Here is a 21879-nt window from a genome sequence, read left to right as displayed (position 1 = left end):
TTTTGATGGGAGACAATGGAGGAGGCTGCCAGCACCACACAGGGTGGTAAGATGAGAGCAATATGGGGCCCATCTACTGGCCCTCCCTCCCTGCTTCCCCCAGGCCCCTGGCCCCCGCTCCCAGATTCATAATGGCATCCGGAGGGGGAAAGAAGGGAAAGTGATGTCAAATGTCAGGAAATCAGAAAGATGGCAAGCTGACATCCCCCTCCTATCGTCCCATCCCTCCTATCCCTTTGCCCAACGGTAGCACAGGTTAATATCACATTTATAAAATCACTTACAAGAAACAAAGCCGACTCTTAGCCCCCTGTCACTCTCAGACAGTCATATAAAGAGCTTTGCCGCAGGCCAACTTAGGTAACCATTTGTTCAGTGATAGCCCCATACCTGTCCTTCAGACCATCTAAAGCTGGAGTTGTTACACAGTTACTTTTAGAGCTCTCGTAGCCATTTTGAACTCCTCCTACTGTAGATGCAATACTGGATTGTGACAAGTCTACATTTACTTTTCATGATATTTTCAATATTGTAAACACTCAGCTGTCATTTCACAGGAATTAACATGGTGCAAACATACTTTTTCACCCTTTTTAGGACATGTGATAAAATTATTATTATTATTTTAGCTTCAATCTCTGTTTTTGTAACTCATTGCGTTAACGCTTGCTGTGCCACTAACGTAAGAGTTTTGAGACATGTGTATATCTGCAAAATATTAAGTCTACATTGTCCACACAAAGTCACCTTGATGATATTGATCTGCAAGGGAAAAGTCATTTATGGATACATATGAAGTCATTTTAAATTTTTTAACCCAGCATTCCCTTTTTCATCCATATTCTGCATCTCTTTTTCTAAATGTATCACGCATCATCATAGCAAAAGACAGAAAATCCCGCATGACCTTGTTTTTCTTCACTGTCTCCGTCAAATTTTTCCTTCAGTAGTCGTGAAGTCATTACTCTGTGTATTCGTTGCCTGCAGAAGCTCCAGAAGAAAATCATAATGTCAATTTTTTTTCCCAACATGTCAAATCTAAAACAAAGTTCATCCTCACAGTTCTTGAATAAATCATGATGTTTTTTTTCTATTGTTTGGAAATATTATCTTGACTAGAATTGATTCTGTCTAAAAAAGCAGAACCTTATTCTACACATTTCTATGAGTGATCCACCAATGGGACAGCTGCATTTAATCAGGTTTAAAACGAGCTAAAATTAATAAACATACCTGTCATACTTTATTTGTTTGGTGAGGTTTGATGCCAGTTAGTAGTCAGAACTACGATCATCAAGCTGATGATCATATAGTAAAAATTAAACTTAAAGATAAGGCTGAAAATCCAGAGTGTGTTTTCTTTCGCTGTTCAAAAACAGTAACTGTTTCCCCTTTTATGCTTTTTTTCCCACAGCTAACGGGACGAGTGATCTGACCGGTTCGAGTGTGGGCAGTGCAACGAGTCCTAAACTTGAGCCACCTCCCTCGCCACACGCAAACCGCAAGAAACACAGACGGAAAAAGAGCACAGGCATCACAAAGCCAGATGGCTTATCCGCAGGCAATGAAGGTATGAAAAGTTACAATGCTACATTAGCTAGATGATAAAAGTTGCAGAATGAACAAAAATATATAAATCTTTCAAGTGCTGCACAGGGGACTGACTGGCAAAATACTCACCTACTATTATAGAGACTCAGTTTCATTTTGTGGAGCAAACACACAAAAAAAATTGCGATTGTACATGTACAGTTTGTGTTTCTATGTTTAACACATAGCACCAAATTTACCAGATATGCCATCTAATTCTTTCTCCTTCAAAGTTTTGGTTATTGGTTGCTCTGCACACACACACAGATACATAAAGTTGCACAGATCTAAACAGTAGCCCTAACTGGTAGGCATGAATGTATACAGACAAAAACTATAGAAACTTCTTTGCATCCTTTTACTGTTTTTATTAACATATGTGCTATTCAGTGATCAGATTTAAAATGACTCCTTATAGTCGTCATGGAATAAGTGCATGTAATCTTCTTTATTTTGGCTGAATGTGGCCTATGATACACATAAAGGTGTGTAGTTTTGTATCTCCCTGTGGCCCCCTGCACAGTTCACCCTCAAAGCCTCCATTTATTTTACTGTTGCGTGAATAGCGAATGTGGCCCTCCTCAGCAGGGGAGTGGCAGTCAACTCTCCACCCAATTAATAATGATTCTTCAGTCCAATGATGAATGGACTAGTCTAATTGGATGGCATTGTGAAAACACTGTGGCGCATTTCAGAGGCCATAAAACTGATGTCACCAGAACGGGATGATCAATCAACAAGATTGATACGCTGGATAACAACAACAATGGCATTGACGCCTCCTAAATGGGGCTTAGCATTTATAATCATTATACTTTTTTATCATGGTCTCTGACAGCTTCTCTTTAAAGTCTGAATGGGTCTGCTGACCACATTGTTATATAGAGGGAACATCATCAGCATCACATAGATAAGTGGTATGAGATAAGTGGTGCCCTTTTTATTGCTAGGGTAGTGTGTGGTGACATCGGCTTCTGTAGGGGTAGTCTGGCAGTCTTAAAATATTCTGAGTTAGCCTTCAGAACAGACATCGCTGTTTCCAAAATAGTTGGGACGTTGTATCGAATTGATTTGCAGTCATTTGAAGATTTGTTAAATTCAGAATAGAAATGTTGAAATTGAGACATTTTGCTGTTTTTTGAAATAATATATTTCAATTTGATTTTGTAATACATTTATATATTATTTTTTTATAATGGTCACTATATTTTCAGTGTGTCTGCCGCGCTGTCTTAACACGTGGCATGGTCTCGTTGTCTGGATGGCAGCCATTCTGCTCTAAAACCTGTATTTATCATTAAGCATTATGGTGCCTTCACAGATATATAAGTTATCAGTGCTATCACTGAGGTTAGCTTTATTATATCGATAATGCCACATCCACGATTTGCTAAATAAATTACAAACTGTGTACCATGGTGATGAAATCCCACCTTCCTTGCATTTTTATGCTCTTAATTTATTGAACTATATGCCCACGAAGTCTTTCCGTCTCGTCTCTTGGAGATGTATATTCAATAACGTTCCCAATTAACCTAATTATCTGCGAGCAGATTGTCTTCCATGACGCATGCCCCAATTTTTTTGAACCATGTACTTGGGATCAAATTCAAAATGATTATATACTTTTCAAAAGCAGTAAAATCTAGCAGTTTCAACAGACTATTTTCAGCCTTAAAGTGATTTCCAAAGCAGTGCATTCTGTTTTTATTTACATTCTAAACAGCGATCCAGCTTCCAAGAAATGGGATGAGCTGCTGTGTATCTAATCAAGCATCCTTTTTTTTTTCCAAGGCACCCGTTTCTTCAGTTTTATTTGACATTACTTAGATCTTAATGTATATCTCCTGACAGAATTACACAGTCACATTAAAGTCTTCACTTAGCGATGGCTGGTATTATCGAACCCCTTTATATCTCGGCAATAAGTGTACCACACGGTGCAAGGTTTACTTCAGAGACCGAAGTATAAGAGTAATCAGACAGGAGGAGGCAGATTCTCAATGTTTCTCACATCATCAAACATGCACATTGTTTTCTGTCTCTCTCATTGTTCTCTGCAAGCTTTTCTATTAGCATCAGCTTGTCTGTTCTGCTGAATGCTCTGGAATACAGACGTATCGCTTAAATATTGGATTCACCCAAGTCTGGGATGTGAGTTGTGTCTCCTGTTAAAAGAACAGGAAAGAGAGAGAGGAGAGATGAGGTGGGATCCTTGAATAAATTGCTATCAGTTTATCTCATTTACGGGGCAAATCAGAAGCATGCAATGCAGGCTGAAATTGAATTTTAGTAGTTGTGAAGCATCATAAATCAAAACAGCGTGAGCGTCTTAAGGTGAGAAATCATTTTGGTCAACATGGGACGTGTGGGATGTACATGGGAGCCTGGAGAGACAGTCGCTGCAACATAATTTCCAAATATGGCACTACAGTAGTTAGCGAGGCTTCTCCAAATCACTGCTAAAGTGGAGAGAAATTTAGACTTATGTTAAAACTAAGTTCATTAGTATGAAGATTACAGGCTAAACACTCGGCAGATGGGCTCATACTTTCAAATGGGTTTGAGTCATCCGTTGTACTCTCTTGTAATTTAGCTTTTATTGTGCTTCAAAATGATTTTATTTCAAATTAATGCAAGGCCATGTTTCCACAATCAATTTGAAGCCATATTTGGATAAAGTCAAAACTCTCTGTTACGTCTAATGCGCTGCACTTGCACCAAGAATAGGCACAAGGGACACAGTCCCTAATATCCTATGCACTGTCAGAGCTGTGCGGTGTAATGAACTTCTCATGTGCTTAAAGAATGATGCAGGATGCATGGCGAGACAACTGACAGCCCCGTAATGTGTTTCCCAGCAGCCGCCCGGCGACGAGCTCTCTCGATGTGTCGCTCGCCATAAACCCACTGGAAAATCGATGGCCGATAAAGAGTTGTGTTCAGGGGGAGCCCCCTCTGATTAATGCAGACTGTCAGGGAGCATCATTAATGTATTTCTCTTTTAAAGAAAGTGTATCAAATGCTCATTGTTTTGGGGAGTTTAGCTTGCCCAATGTGAGCTGGGGTGGGGGGTGTCGGGACGCAGGTAAACTGTGACGAGACCTTCCTTGCTGATGCTTCCAGTTTTATAGGTGGAGATATTTATTCTTGCTAAAGTGGCAGAAATTAAAAGAAAATAAGAATGTGTTTGATGTGCAGACGATAACGAGATCTGCAGACGTCCAGTCAAACAAAGGCCGTCAAACTGCACGTCCATTTTTGAAGACTTAGGGAACTTGCTTCAGACACTAGAACATTTTTATTATTTAAAACTTCTATAAGTCAAATTTAAGACGTATAATATCTGCTATTAGATTTAGAAAAGATTACGGTATGAGATCATCAACTAACGTGCCATTTTGACAACTTTTTTGTTCTATAAGTAGGAGTTTAACGTTTAATTTGAGTCATTGTTTTTGTCATTTTTGAGACTTCAGTGCATCTACTTACCCATAAAACACATAGAAAAAACACAAACCGTAACAGATCAAAAACTCGGGCGATGAAGTCAAAGGAGTGTCTGAATGTAGCTCTTGCAAGAGTGATTAAAGGTTAGTTGCAGCGTCAAAATCAAACACTTCCGCGAAAGCGATGCATATTATAAATATAATTTTAGATTTGATGTGACTTACACTCCTAATATTTATAAGTAAATGCTTAGCTGCCTGATTAGAAATCGTAGTAATAGATGCAATTTGAATGTGAATTTGTGTTTTATTGTCTATCAAAGTAACTGTCAGTAACAAAAAGACGTAAAAATTCCAGAAAAAATGAATATGATGAATTCTAGGTGTAAATGTAATGTAATATAAATCTGCATCTAAACATCAACAAATAGGAGACCCTCAGTATAACCTACTGAATCTAAAATTATTAAAGCACTCAGACATGATAATAGTTAAAAACCATTCATAACATTTCACATTAATATGACATATTAAGTCATAATATATGATAAGAAGACATAAATGCAAGATAACATCTTCCTTTTTTTCTCAGTTGGAGGCATTCAGAATAAAGCGTTTGTTTGTGACAGAGCAGAATTGGATTCAGTGTACTCTGTTTCACAAATTAATTTTTGAATTAAAAAAAGTGCAGAAACGGGATAATCACTTTAAATCTTTGAGTAGTTTCATTTAAAATTTGAGCTGATTGAGTTTAAAGTGGTTGAAAGCACTCGATGTAATTTTATCAGCAGTTAAAGGAGAATCGGGGAAATTATTTCTGTGTTTGTAAAAGTGTGGACTCTCAGAATCATAATGGTAACCGCCCTTGTTAAATTACTGGATAGGTTAAATTGAATCAGTTTGAAGATCGTGGCCAGAATGCTGATGCTGATGGGAACTTCACTTTGGTTGAAAACTGTAGATCATCTTTCATTTAAAAACCATTTAAACTAAATTTGATGTTGTCAGTCTGCCACAGTCGACCCAGTGGAATCATTTTACTTTATATATGAACATGAAGAACTCAAACGGACTTAAATAAGCAAACCCTGAAAACTAAATGGGCTTTAATACCAATGTAGCACGTTTCAGATCATCTTTACTGTGGCTAAGGAAGAGGTATAAATGGACTGAAGAAGCTTACCACTGGATGCGGATTAGGAGTGTGATAAGTGTAATAATCTGGAATTAATGACATATTTACCTGCTAGCAACTGGACAAAGAAACAAAACCAATTTGCAGTGATGTTAAATGAGAACGCCTAGCATACAGTGCACCAACCCAACTAGTAACACAATATATTTAAATGCCTGCTGCAAAATGTTTAACTGCCTTTATAACATTTATAATATTCATTCATCAAAACTTTTTTGGACTATGTTCCCTAACCCAGGCCAGTCGATAGTAAGCTAAAGTTTTGCTTATATTGAGAGTCCGGCTGTAATCCAGTATTCTGTTGTCCTGCACCTTAGTAAAGTAAGGGTTAATATCCTCTGGAGTCCAGCTGGGGATTAGGAAATGGAGGTTTAACTGCCTGTGCTAATGGTGGGTGTTTATCTCAATACTTTGTTTTGTCACTCCCTGACTCGCTCTCATTTCCGAAAGCTGTCCCTGGAGCCTCCACTCTTGTAATGGCTTAGCTTTCTGAGCGCCACAGTACAGAGGGAAAGGAATAACAAGATTCTCATTTGGGCTCTATACACACTGCCCACAGATACATGTATAATTGGCCCTGTTTTCATTCTGCTCTGTTGTTAAATGCACTAGCTATTAGGGTAGTGGTATTGGTGCTGATTTCATGTGTTTGTTTATTGTTGGAAGGTGTGCTCCTCGTTTGTTTGAGCACGAGTGTGTGCGTGTAAAAGTGTGCAGAATTGTGTGTGTCAGATAGATAAAGAGTGTGCTCTATCTCTCTCTTCCTCTCTGCTTTTTTCTTTCGGAGTTTGGTCGTGGTTCCCCTGGGGCCCCTGTCGCAGTAATGGCCTGCTCCTGATTGCTCTGATACAGGTTAGGAATATTGGCTTTAATGATGTGTAAAATGAGCAAGCAGTGCCTGTGACATTTACAGATGGCACCGCCTTGGCCTGTTCTTCCCAACTGCTCGTTAATTCACGGGAACGGCAAGCACTTCTTTAAGTGACTGCCTGATGCATGCATACGACACAAAACAGCACATCCTACACACCAAAACAATAGCTCACCTTATGTACCTCTGCACCTTGTCATTTCAGTGAAGCGCTCACGCAAATAGATGAAATAAAGAGTCCTCAAGGTGAAGAGCTGTTTGCTAAGTCATCTCAAAGGGTTTGTGACACCGGTCTCCAGAGGTCTTTGAAGGGCTTAGACAGATAGATCCAGGGTTGCAGACTGCGTTTTAGACAGCACAGCTGGGCTCAGCACCAAACCCCCTGAGGTGCTAATCTGGTCCACAGGTTCTCGATGGTACATCTGCTGCACATGCACAGCTATAGAGGAAGCACCATCCTCGAGTCACTGTCTTGTCTGTGAGGTTTCAATTTGATTTTTGCACATCAAGTAAATATTTTTAATGGCAACCAGTCAATAATAAAGGAAGTACTCAATAACATCGGTACAATAACACAAAGGAGACAGCTATCCCCTAAATGCACTTAAAGCATTATGTGTGAATAGTGGATTCAGGTCTAGAAACTCCTGCGTACAAAGTGTAGAAGACAGTATACTAAAATAAATAATAAAGCAAACAAAATATATATCTTAACATAACACAGAGCTCCACTTAGAATTTGTAGTAGATCACTATCCAAAAATTTAATGTTTAACATAGAGAGCAGGACTCGAAGCCCTGCTGAAAACAGGCAAAGCACAAACATATTAAAACATGAAAAAGAAACTGTTATATTAAAGTTTCTGTTATATAGAAATATAAAACTGTAAAGAAAGGAACAGAGAGGAAGGAGAGAGAAATGGAGGGGCGAATAGACTTCCATATGACTCTCAGTGCATCTACATAATGAATATTTCCCTCCACCATTGTGAAATCGTTGGACAGAGTAACGCCTGAATTATGCTCCTGCGCTGAATCTATGCAGAGCCTATGACGCAGCCTGCGCTAGTGGCCGACTCCATCGGCAGCATTTATATCTGTGCGCGTTGCAGTTACACGTTACGAGACACATGTCACGTCACAGCAAAGCACACTTTTTATATGAGTGACAGAAACACAATTTTCTGACTGAAACCCTAAATTTGTCTTATTCTACACTTGTATTCCCAAGATGTAATGTTGATTAAATGATCATATGCTTCAGTGACTCTAGATGTGGCTATTATTATTTAGCAATTCTAGTGTCAGATTGAAGAGGTGTGTCTTTAAAAGTATAACGCAACGAGCCGTACTGGTTGCTTTTCTACAACTTAAAATTAGAACGTAGCAAGTTGAAGCTTGGGCGGAACTGACAATAACTGCTGTATCCCTAATTAATTTGTCTCTGTGAGGAATAATGCATGTCTGACAGTTTGGTATTGAACAGTTTGGCACATAAAGCGACTGGCATCAGTGTAACTTGGTCATTTCAGGCTGAATGTGAGAAGCAGTGTACTTCTGAGAAAACTGGCATCATGTGCTTTCCATCATTAAATGTGATTAATAACCTTGTAGCAGTGGTATGGAAAAGCTGCAGCCTTCCTCTAATGTTTTTGGAAGAATATTTACTGGACTACATTACTGCGGTAGTCGAGCCTGCCACAGATGAATGCCTGAACACGTTTTTCAGGATCATAACAAGTCAGAAAAACAGCCGTCTCTCTAAGATGAATGATGGTTGCTCACAGTCTGTCTTATAACTTCACTTGTTCACATTAACATATAACTTAAATATGAAATCAAAAAGGGGGAGGGGGGGTACAGTATCTTCCTTTGTAATTACATTGTAATTACACAATGTAACTACTTAAGCAGAGGTACTTAAAAAATCTGAACTCATGTAAGTCCAGTGTAGTTAATATGTAAAAAAACAACAACTATTTGCCATCTATTTTTGTATCTTGAAGAAATGTTTTGCTAATTAAAGTGCTTTTGTGTTGCTGCCAGGTGCCATCAAGTTGCGAATGAACCTGTGACTGAACAGTTTTATGATGCATTTAATGTCGGACGAAGATGTGTATCTTTATCTGTTCCTTCCTCTTTAGCTTTATGGCCATCACACTATAATTTCTTTTTTATTATGCCATGCTAATTGAGGGAAATCATAGTTTGGTCATTCCTCACAGTTTGTGCCTCCATTGGCTTTAAATTGTGTTCTTCCTCGTCCGCCCACTCGCAGAGCTGTGGTAATTTACTTCTAATTGGCAAGAACTTGTTGACCTTAGGCTCCCAGATTGATATGGTCAGGAGGTTAATGCTTATGTTAATGTGAGAAGGTGATGGTTCCTCTGTTAGCCGTGTGCTAACCGCAACAATTGAGTAATAACAGAAGCGCTAATGGTGCTTGTACAAGCTCATCATTGCAGGTGCCTGCGAGATAGCAGCGATACCTTTGACACTCGGTTCACGCTCAGATTTACTGAAACACTCTGACCTCGGCTCACGTGGAGCTGAATTGCTGCACTGTGTAGTGGAGCTGCATGTAATGACCGTACATGGGTCACACATAAAGATTCCTGCTGCATACAATCGTGTGCTACCTCCGTGGTTACACCATGTTTCACGTGTGTGCATTACTATGCATGGAGAATTGGATTTGTTTTGTCTTGTATACTCATCAGTTTAAGAAACCAGCCATCCGTCGCTTTTTTAATCTCCATAATGAAAGTGTTTTAATGCCTCCAATTTATTGCCTGGGCAGCCAACAGAATAATTAGCTTTGTTCAGGTTTTTAAAAAGATGAAAACACAAGTACAACAACATTTGAGTCTGAAAATCACAAATTATAATCAGATGCATTAGTTATTGTACCTGAAGGTATATTTGACAAGAAAAATGGATTTCTACTGTGGGTATTGCAATTATTCTTTTTTCTAAATGTAATTTTCTTTTATTTTCTTTCACCTATTTGCTTCTTTATCTTTAATGGTAGGCTTCTATCTTTTTAAAAAATATTGTAATCCCATCAGTGTTTTCTTATGTCACACCAACATAAAGACTTTTTCTACTATAAGTCTAAATAAAGAGGCTTCCAAGTCTTTATTGATTCTCTGTGACCTGAAGTCGATTCCACAAACTAAATCAGATAATTGAAGTCGGCGTCGAGCTAATTGGATTATTGCTTTCCCCCTGAAGAGATGGCTCTCCGCCGCGGCACAGGGATCGCTACATTAGTGGCGTCCATCAGACATCTGTCATTTAACAGCACAGGCTCGTGTCTCACAGCAAGGAGGGTGAATTGATTATGAATGGGGGAAAAAGTAGTAATTTCTTTGATTAGATGATTTGCCTGACAATCTTATCGCCATGTGATAGCCCTCATTTTATAACTCATACAGAAGCCGTTTATTGTTAAGCATCTCCTTGTGTTCAGATTTCGGAATGGATTGCAGTAAAAGCATCAATGCATCTGTGCAATTAAAAAACTTTTAAACTTATTTAATGGTAAATTATGTCAACACGTTTGGCAGTAAACAGCAGCACAGATAGCTTATCAGTAGAACTGTTTCCATTGGATAAAAGCTACATAGGAGGAGAAGAAGAAAAAACCCTTCCTCTTGTGTCTATTTGCCTCCAGTCCTCCAAGCATGGTTTATGCAAATGAGATGACTATTTGCATAGACATAATTAGGTAATTACAAATCATTTGGCTATGAGCTCAAGCATGTGCAGAGACCAGAGACGTTACACGGGTACAGTACAGAGTTAATGAATTGCTGCTGAACAGCAGAATCATTACAGCATGTGTTGGAACATATGTTGTGTCAGACCTCTTCTTTGCAAACGACAGGTGACATTTTCATAAATCTTAGTTAAACACAGTGAATGGATGGAAAAATGGATTCAAAGCAGCTTGGTTTAAAAATGTATCTGTGTGTTATGACGAGGAGGAAAAATTGGGGGATAAAGGATTAAATTTTTTGGTAGTAGATTTTAGCATTCAGTCGATTCATAAAATAATTTTTAAGGATATATGACACAAATATTTATAAGCACCTGCTTATCTTGGACTAATAACTGTTGCTGGAGATGTGGCAGTTAATTTACAAACAATACAAAACATCTACAAAAACTCTTTGAAAGCTAGTAATGGTATACTCTGCATGAAAACCCAAATCTGGCCTTAATTGGTGTTCCGACAGTCTAAATCTTCAATTCTAGACACATTTTTAAGCTGTCTAAGATTTAATTTAAGTCCTGCTATAATACTGTGCAAAATCACTCTAATGAATGGCAGGTGTGTCACAGGAATTAAATGTAAGTGGTGCTCTCACACATTATTGCTTATTGACTAGTGGTTCCCTCTGTGACTGGGGCTAAAGTGACAGATCTGAGGCAGTGCCTTTCAGTTTCTGTTTATAAAAACTTACCAAAATGGTGTGTTAATTAAAATAATATTTATACACACACACACAAACAATTAGATTACCATTTCCAAAAAAGAACTGGGCAAAGTTGCGTGTGCCATTAAAGTTGTAGTGCGATTAGTCAAAGTAAGTATCAAATTCCTATGGTGAGAACCAAGATAGTCTCTTCTATGAGTTGAGCAAGTCAAGTCACTGCTTAAGTTATTCAAATCAAAGCCATGAAATGCAAAATTCTGACTGTGTCCACGAGTTAGATGTCGCATTTGGTTTGGAGCGGCTGCTTACTCCACATCCATAAATATATCGGACATTTGTTGACAATTAGTAAGCCTCCTGAAAGAACACACGTGGAAAGCAGTACCACATTAGCTTTAAAATGCTCAAAAGGAAAAACAAATATAGCACAAAAAACTTGCAACAAAATGTTAAGCATCACATCTGATACTGCCACTGTTTGTCTGCTTCATTGTTTACATTCGTATAGTGAATCATAGCTAAATAATATAATTAAAGTGAATCCACAGATGATTATAGATATATTTTATATTATCATGGGAAGCATTTTTTAAAGTTTTAAGTTTAAAACACATAAATAAAAAAAAGGAACAGGATTGATATTTTTCCTCCTCTACTTTTTGTTTTGATCCAGAGGATGCTTAATAAAGATTGAGAGCTAATCTTGGACTATCATATTCAAGTGAGAGCTGTACAAACATCATTTTATCAAATGCACATTGTCAGCTTTAAGCAATGAACTCTGTAACTGTCAACAAAGCAGCCTCTGCTTTAAGAAGTAAGAACATGAGCTGTAATGCCATTCTTCTGGTGCTCTGCTCTAACTAACCTGACCAGTGCCAGAGCCTCATATCAAAAACTGTAGAGGACAATTGCCTCCCAGACTAGTCTTTCTGGTAAGACATAGGCAAGAGTTGACCAATCCCAGAGTTTTAAGAGAACAAATGTGTCTGCTGGTGAGATTGCCTCTGATAAAGCATCATTTAGTTGCATCTTTGATTACAGAAGGGTTGACGACTCAAAGAATAAGCAATGTCTATCGATGTGTTTGCACAGATAGCTTCTGTAGAGCTCAAATAGGGGAGGTGAAAGTTGGTGACCTTGACTTTAGCAACCTCAAGCAGATAATGCTCGAGACTCTACAGGTTATAAAGCTAACTTTGCAGTGACTGTGACCCTGATGCGGTATAAGTATTTTTTCTGAGTCTCCAGTGGTTTCTGATTGTCTTTTAGCAATGTGTTTCCAGTTGAACCACCAACACAATTTTTCTGTTTAACGTTGGATGTGTCACCGATTTCTGAGCTGAACTTCAAATCATCTGTTTTAGGTCTAATTCATGACTATCAGTGTCAAGTCAAGCTAATATATTAGCTGGTCAACTTTGCAGCACGTCACTCTCATACAATAATTCTTGTCTATCTGTACTATTTATTGTTAAAAGAGGCTAAAATGACCAAAAGATGTTTTATACACATTCTTACCAAGCATCTAATTATCTAATCAATACTAATATATTGTGTGTCTTTTTTGTTTTGTTTTCCAGAGCAAGAGGATTCCTTTGAGTTCGTGATTGTGTCGTTGACGGGTCAGACGTGGAACTTTGAAGCGTCCACGTATGAGGAGAGGGAACTGTGGGTCCAAGCTATCGAGAGCCAGATTTTTGCCAGCCTGCAGTCTTGTGAAAGCATAAAGAACAAGGTACAGTTTGTCATGAAGGATAAAGAATATCAGAGGAACTGGACAGGGTTGGCGATTATCATCTAATCAAAACATCGTCGTGATCGTCATCATCGTGCTACATTTCTCCCACTTAATTTACATTCCTCTTTTTCTCCTTCTTTCCAACCTTTATCACGCCTTCACCCTCCTCTCTTCCCCCACTTCAAGCTGTCACATGTGGGAGGTTGTCAGACAGGTGCACCGCAGTGTGGGGGATCTCTTATTAGAAGTGACAGACATCAGAGATAGAACACGGCTTGTGTCAGCATACTGGGGAGACACATCCTAATTTTCATATTCATATTTTCTCTGCCTGTGTCTTTTCCCGAGACTTTGAAAAACCTTTTCTCTCTCCCTTTGCTTGTTGTCTATAATTTGAGTCCAGCTATAATTGTTTGCTTTCTCGTGATCGCCAGTGAAATAATTAGTTCCCGTTGATTTATTCTCACCTTCATTTCTCACAGTCTCGGTTGGGCAGCCAAAGTGATGCAATGGCCATTCAGTCCATACGAAACATGAGGGGGAATAGCTTCTGTGTGGACTGTGACGCACCAAGTGAGTATAACTCTCTACGGTTAAAACACATCTGAACACATTGTCTATTACATATGAAATACAGATATTAAAGGAACAGATTAAAGACAAAAAACCCAACATTCTTCCCCTCTTTTGGTGACATAACAAAAGGAAGTAGAGGTCAAGATTTTGAGAGGGTTTTTTAATCTTTAATTTATCACGTCGTGCGTAAAAGCAAACAAACAAAAAAAAAACTTCAGTTTTCATACTCCTGTAACCAGATTCCTTAGTTTTGTCAAAAAATACTTTAAAAACTTTCCATACAATGCACCTACAGTGCAACAGGGCACAAAAAAGTCCACTTAGAACATTAAACACTTTGTAGGAGAGTTGGTAATGCTATATGAAAATTATGACGTCATATTATTAGATAATAAAAGTGGGTTGGGTTTGCATTTGGAGGTGCTGCTACATTTGGGAAGGTGCAAAAAACTACATTTTGGGGACCAAACAGCAACTGCAAAGGTTTTATTTGATATCGAGTCATTTCTACCAGCTTTTCTCAAGTTAGAACTAGTATTCAGCACTGTTAGAAGTACTGCATCTTGCAGTTTTGGCAGATACTGATTATTCTTGTCTGACTAATTTAATTGTACTGGGTTTTTTTCCCTGAAGAGGTTACCAACATTAAACCATACTCAAAATAGGTTCATCACAAATTTCCTGGTGAGGCTTTCAAAGCATCTCTTGTTAATACTTTTAATTTTTTTATTAATTCCTATCTTCTGTCACGCAGACCCCGACTGGGCCAGTTTGAACTTGGGTGCCTTGATGTGCATCGAATGCTCAGGCATCCACAGGAACCTGGGGACCCACCTGTCTCGCGTGCGCTCTCTTGACTTGGACGACTGGCCGGTGGAGCTTAGCATGGTGATGACTGCCATCGGTAACGCAATGGCCAACAGTGTGTGGGAAGGCGCTTTGGAGGGGTACACCAAGCCAGGGAGCGACAGCACCAGGTTAGCATACTTCTACAAATAAAGGTGCTGCTTAATGAAGCGTGCAGAGATTATAGAATGAGAAGGCAGCGCTGTCTTCTCTCCATTAGCTGCCATTTATTAGCCACCCACATTTGAACAGAGGCAATTCACATCGCAAAATGCTCCATAAGAAGCACCAGGGGTCCATAAATGTCAGCCTATTGAGCCAAAAACACAGTATTTTATGTCTGAGCGTCAGTCCATCCTGTACACACTGATCGCTGTGCTTCTCTTGTATCAGTCACTGCTTTGTTGTTATCAACAGTCTCTGTTATGCTTCTGACCCTCTGTCCACTGGAAAACCATATTTCACCAGAGGAATGTGACATCATTTTGCACTTGCCTGATAAATGCTCTGACTAGCTTCATATCCATCATGTTTGTCATTTGATATGTAAGTACTAATCAAGAGAAAATTAGCAAACCAAAACCACATCTGAAACAGCTCTCTGTTCAGGCTTTCTTTTAAGATCCAGCATGTGCCGATAAGTCTGGGACTTTCTCAGCACTGTTTGCAAAGCCAGTGTGTTTTACTTTAGATCCTGGCGAGCGGCTCTTGTTAATATGTTTTTCTTAAATGACACTTTTCCATTCACCTTGTGAACGCCTGTCCTAACCTAACCCACCCCGACAAATACCTTTTCCCTTTCTTCTGAGATCTGGTAGGAGGATTGTTTATCTCTTGGTGACAGGTGAGGCCTAGCGTTCCCGCCTGACTAATGATCTGCTGTGTGGCTGTGCAGGTAATTAAGCACACCATTAGGGCTAAACCCCACCCTGAGAGACAAGCCCTCAGGTCCCAAGCTGCCCTGTCACATATCCATCATACAGGCCTGGGTCATCACTCTGTCTGTCACACAGAGACTGTCTGTAGGGTCTCCCTGGTGGCATTAGACTGTTTAACATCACAGCTTTGTAACTTTAAGAAAGCAGGACGTCTGGTTACTTTCTTTGCTAGTACCTTTGTTTTTACATTTCAGAGACTAAAATCTTTCCAAATTTTAATTAAATATATAATAAAATTAAAACAATATGGCATTACAGGGACCCTTTTTATTGCAAACTAATTAGAAAACATTTTTCATACCAACTTGATAACGTAGATGTATTTTGATAGTATCCAATCAATGTGGCCAACCTGTCTTATAATGAAACATAAATAGTGGTTAGGTTTAAAATTTTAATGTAACAGACTTTAACATGGTAGAGGTGTAACATCTTTGTTTTGTCATTTTAAGCCAATGCTTAGTAGATTAAGACAGTATAATATGTTAAATAGCAAGAATGTGTTAAACATAAATGAACCGCTCTCACTTTATAATGGTCCTACTTTGTAACATGAAAGGACTATTGCACTGGGGCAGCTGTTGCTCAGGAGATAGACCGGGTCTTTTGCTGGTTGGAAGGTCAGAGGTTCGATTCCACAGCTCCTACAATTCATGTGTCGACATATACTCAGGCAAAATACTGAACCCTGAGTCTGAGTGTGTAAATGTTACATAAAAGCACTAAGATGGTGAATTGCAGTAGAAAGTGGTTTGAGTGCTCAACTAAAGCACGATATAAGTACCTGAACCGTTTAGTGAAATTCAAACTGTTGGTGTGGAAGAGAATGTATTAGGAAGATGTCACGTTGGGCTATGAAAGCTTGATGAGCTGGTCATTTATTTTTGTAGTATTTTGGACTACAAATAGGTTAATCGGTTGAAACCTCTAACTCTAATAAGCACTTGAGTGATTATGAGTGGAAACGGTCATCAGTTCCCGGCCTAATTCCAACCTTCGGGTGATACTATGGCTTGATTGATGTGTGCATTTTAGGCCAGTGCACACTTTGTTTACAGTGGTGCTATTTACAAGCCAAAAGTGGCATATAAACAGTTAATATTACACTTATAACATATTGTTGCTACATGCCAAAACTTACTGTTGGAGTTTCATTAATTATGAGTGTAACCTCCATTGCTGCTAATTCATAGTATTTTTTTCCTGTGAGTTTAACCTTTGAAATCACTTATTATAGCTTAGATCTCTTAATAAGAAAGCAGCATAAGGCTGTAACTGCAAATTGTATCCTTTATGAACTACTTTCTTTAGGAAATGCATATTTTTCTGCTCACAGTTGGCCCACATAAAATGATCTGTGCAACATTGAGCAAGTTTTCAGTTATTTTTCCTCTTGGATTCATTCTCTGACTCTCCGGCCAGTTCAGACCTGAATGATGGCCTACAGTTGTTTATTGAATGGTATCTGTGTGAAAGTGCTCCACTGTGGACTTGATGAAAGATTATTGATGTTGATTTCTCTCCCTACCGCTGTCAGTCGCACGTCGCCTCGAGCAGGAAGGTTCTTCATTGTCTAAAAAATCCGATCTTATCCCGGAGCAGCATCTCCATTAGTTTTCACTGTCAAACAATAAATCTCATTTGCAGGATAACTAATCTTTAGCCAAAAAACAGAACTTGGAAATATCATATATGGACACCGGTCATTTAGATGCTCTGGACTTTCTGCTCTGCTTTGCATCGGACTATTTTGCTTTATCCTGAATGATGAATTCAAACCAATTTAAAGGGATGCGGTTTCTTTTATTATTTTTATTGAATTCTGACGCCACTTCTGTGGGTGCTTCTCTTAAATTGAGCACCGCGCATAAGGGAGAATTTTAATTGTGTCACACCGGTGACATGCAGCAGCTTTGTGATGGCACCCAGGCAGGCGGTGTATGGCTCCTGACTTCTACTAAACATTAGTGACACCTAATCTAAACGATTCAGTAACTACCTGAATATCAAGTCGGCGTCTGATAGAATGTCTCCTGCAAGACTAGTTTTACCCCTTTTGCATTTTTGAGATTTAACTTAAAAGCACTCATCCACAAGATTGTTTTAGCTTATGATATTCGGGTGCGAAAGAACACAATATATAGATTTGTCGTACGCGGATCTGCACAGCAGTGCAATTGCTGGCGTAGAACAGAATGATTACAGACGACATAATAGAAAGCGTGTTAATATGCATGGATATGTACGTAGGATTACCTGCTTTTGCAGAAGAATGCAAGGTACCAATAAAGCATCATTTGCAATGGTAGTAATTTATTTGCTGTAGTTTTGTTTTTTTAAGCATGAGCTATTAACTAGACTTTTTTGTCCGTGTGAGAATAATGCAATTAATGTAATTCACAAATAAATACCCACGCACCAGTATGCGTGCATTTAAAGGATTTTTGTTATCATTAGATAAATATTTCTCAATGTTTTCTAAGTTGGTGTTAAATTTGAATATTTTTGGAATAGGCATGTTAGACAAAGTCTCTTTGGCTTGTTATAATGCAGTTATAACTGCTATTGATCCACCAATAAATGCTCAGGGCTTTCAGGTTCTAATGAGCCACCAAGTCTGCTGGTTTTCGTGTTCTCTTCAGTTTTTTTAGTCCTCATCTTATAGGATCTCTTCCCAGAACGAAACAAGGAAAACAGTTCGATTAACTAAACTGCTCTTGTGCTAACGCCTTACAGCCAGCAGATTTATAAATAATTATTTATTGGTAGAGCGGTAAAGCTTCTTCAGTATCAAGTAGTGCCAACATGCTAACAGCAGAAGTCAGATCTGGCCAGGATACAGTTAAATGTGTGATAATAAATCTGCGGGAGCTGTGCATTGTGGCTGATCTCTGCAGTCAGCATATTGCAGGGGAGTTGTTCTTTTAATTAGCACCTGGGAGTCGTTGTGTTTTGCATGTCACCTCTAATTGCGTGGCATGTTTGTGATAGAAAAACACTACAGATTATTTTTACGGAAACTGTGGGAGAGGTCTCGCGGTTAACTGTACCCCTATCCTTTGCCGCGCACACACACACACAAAAAAATGAAACACATACACAAGACACCAAGACTCATTTGGGGGAGATGTCCTGGAGCGTGGACGGATGTGGACGGCTATCCCTCACTGACGTGGGCCTCTCACTGTCACCCTCTGTAGGCTCCGCGCTGCCCTCGGCCACAGGCAGGTAATAGCTCTGATGAGAGCCCTCCACTTTGTTTCAGAAATAATTTGCCACTCCTGCCGCCTGCAGGGGCTGCGTGGTAATAAAAATGAATCACACTGCTAACCTCTCCAAACCTGGCCCCGTTGCCTTTTTTAACCCCTTCTGCTCCAGCAGTGCCACCTTGGCGTGCCCTGCCAAGTTCTTTATTGCTGCTTTAAATAATAATAATAATATCAGCCATAAACTTCTGTTTTAGGATCTCACCAGATTGGCCTCTGTGCTGCATATTAGTTCCCAAAACATGGAGCAAAGCTTCCAGGCTACTCACAGGTTACGAGTGCGGGAACACCAACTCACCAGAGAGATTTTAGAATAGTTGGCCTTGCCAGGAGCCCCGGTGGAGGAAAGGGTAATTAATTAAGACAAATGAATGACTGGGCCTTACCATGTCCTCTGCCTCTGTTTCTCTCTAAATGAAACCCACAGGTCAGTAATTAGCCCTGTGTGGGAGAAGTGGTACTGTAGTCACTAATTGCCCACATGCCACCGGGTTTCAGGGCCAGGTGGACATAGAGGAAGGACTGCTTCATTGAAGAAGGGGCCTAAGCCATGAAATTAAGATTCAATATTGTTAGCATTAAAAAATAAAGACTAATAAAGAAAAAGAATCCAACCCAACTGCTTTATGTGATCGAGATTTTTTTTTTAAAACCTGCGTGCACTGGGACGCACACTTAAGGGGGGCATGTGCTCGTCGTCCCCTCAGCTTTGTATGTGAGGCGAGGGTTCAGCAGGGGTTAACAGCATGAGCATTTAAGGGTGTTAGTCTTGCTGGCACAAAAACACAGCCACTCCATCATGAGGAGGCTGACAACCTCATTAATGTCACAATATATTCAACTCATCCCTCTGCCTGCCTACAGCAGCCAGATGCTTTTCCACTGGCCTTTCTTTAGAGCCCAACACAACAACCTTTTGAATTCTGGTCATCTGTTCAGACCGCACTCTTGAAGCGAGAGAAGCAGCATCAATTCCACTTGTAAAATATTTGTCTTAATTCTTTTGTGTTGTTATTCTCAGAGCAGAGCACACCGTGTCTACAGTGTAACCCGCTGGACCATAGGAGGCCTTATTTAGCACTCTTGCTGTGGCGTTTACTGTGTTGCTCCTTCATTTCTTGCCCTTAGCAACCTTTGATGCTTTGGGGCCCAGCTTTCTTTCCCTGTTGTGTGCTCTTTTTTTTTTTTTTTGTTCATCTCAGTAGTTTCCCTCTGAGCCCCCTCTCTGTCTTTCTGCTGCTGCCCCTCTTCCTCACTCTCCCCTCACACACACACACACCCACCCCTCGGTTTGTGGAAGTGAAGCTGCTGGCTGCATGGGAATTGGTCCCATACAAGTTGCCCACCCCCACTGTGAAGTCTGTTCAGGCTGGTCAAACCCAAAGACCCTTCCCTCTGCCATTTCCACCCTTCAGTGCGTCTGTTTGATGTATCCACAGTGACTCTGGATGATCATGGACGAGTGGGAGGAGCTTAGACGCTTTGATAGTTTAGGAGGACTCGGCATGTGAAAGATGTGCGATGGCCATCCTCCTGTTCCTCCAGGCCAAGGCACCACTATTGCAGGCACTCAGATTGGTCATTCCTGTGGCTCCTCCACCGTTGGCTCCACCCGCTTTGTCTCAGTTTCCCTTCCCTTCCTATAAATTCCTGCTTGCCTTTGTCTTTCAGGCTTGACTAATTATCCTTGTTTGTTCCTCTTTATTTGAATTCAGTCATGTGTTCTTGACTCCGTGGGCTGGATTTAGGAGAATCATTCTGCCATTTGCCACTTAATTAAGTCAGGGTCAGAATCCATTGCTCAACGGAGAGCTGGAGGGACGGAGCTCTAATAGAATTATAAAAGAGGCCTTTCTCCACTGTTAAGGCTGCTTTTATCTAGGTGGGCTTCGCATAGGAAAATGAAAGGGGACACCAGCTCTAAGCAGGAATCCCATTTCCACTTTAGAGTCAGTAAGTGTTTTGATGTTTGCCCAAAGATTACATTGGAATCAAAGCCAGCGAAAGAAAGTTAAACAGCAGTGATCGGCCGTGAGATAACTCTGGATGACGGAGGAAGTTTGCGGCGAAGCAAACACCTCTTCTTTTTTTGGTTGGAGGCGCAGGCATTTTTATTGGGAACCTTAAGATCCCCTCTAATCCCTAAGCGACAGAGAAATTTAGAACAACTATGTGCTCGAGCCTGGGTGGGGAAATTAGTGTCTGTGTGCTTAGATGTCTGCTCGTATATAGAGAACTAACCATCAGTTCAATTTTCAAAATTCCCCCCCATGCTGTGAAGCTCACTCTCCTTTCCCTCTTTACCTCCCCTGCTACTCTGTCCTGGCACTTTGACATGCGAAATCTGCTGATTTTATTTTTCTTCCTCCTGCGGTGAGGAAGTGTCCTTTTCAAGGGTCTCAGTTCCCCCCCCCCCCCCCCCCCCCCCCCCCGACTGTCTAAACCCTGCCTCTGTTTGGATTGTTTTTCAATTTCAAACAAAAGACAGAGGCGGGATTACCATTTCACTTCCTTTCACACTCTTTCAAGTGGCAGCAGCTGAGGTTTTTTTGTTTTTAAACCACTGCCTGGCTGTTCTAGCTTTTTTTTCTGGTCTGTCTATTCTTGCTGAATTTAAAGCACAGCATCAGCAGTGAGCGAGGCCTTTTTCTGCAGGTCTCCAGGGCTGATTTCGTAGTGAGGGCTAACAAAGTGCCCTCAGGGCTCCTTTCTGAGTTGTTGACGTCTTCCTAATGGCTCTCCTCAGCCTTTTTGTTTTCACATCTTGGTGCTAACTTTCTGCCTCATTTAGCTCATATCAATTCACTGGGCTTTACGGATTCAGCATCTCATTCAGCGTCCAGCTCTCTGAAGCAAACTTTGGACAACAGGTTGTTTTTAACCCTGCTCGGATTTTTGTTAAAGGTTGTAGAGTTTGCCTTCGGGATTACAGCCAGTCAGTCAGATTTCTGACAAACTTAAATGT

General features: G+C 40.0%; 1 protein-coding gene across 2 annotated transcripts in view; it reads left to right on the top strand.

Annotated features, from left to right (window-relative positions):
- agap3 (ArfGAP with GTPase domain, ankyrin repeat and PH domain 3) overlaps window positions 1–21879 on the top strand; it is a 134806-nt gene that overhangs the window by 106176 nt on the left and 6751 nt on the right. For both annotated transcript variants that reach the window (XM_026149890.1, XM_026149889.1), the window contains exons 13-16: window positions 1415–1570; window positions 13131–13285; window positions 13771–13861; window positions 14619–14841. In XM_026149890.1, the coding sequence (XP_026005675.1) occupies window positions 1415–1570; window positions 13131–13285; window positions 13771–13861; window positions 14619–14841 (625 nt within the window). The remainder of the gene's footprint in view (window positions 1–1414; window positions 1571–13130; window positions 13286–13770; window positions 13862–14618; window positions 14842–21879) is intronic.

The sequence above is a fragment of the Astatotilapia calliptera genome, chromosome 18 (assembly GCF_900246225.1).
Source record: "Astatotilapia calliptera chromosome 18, fAstCal1.2, whole genome shotgun sequence".
Lineage (NCBI taxonomy): Eukaryota > Metazoa > Chordata > Actinopteri > Cichliformes > Cichlidae > Astatotilapia > Astatotilapia calliptera.
This window is presented reverse-complemented; position numbering and strand designations above follow the sequence as displayed.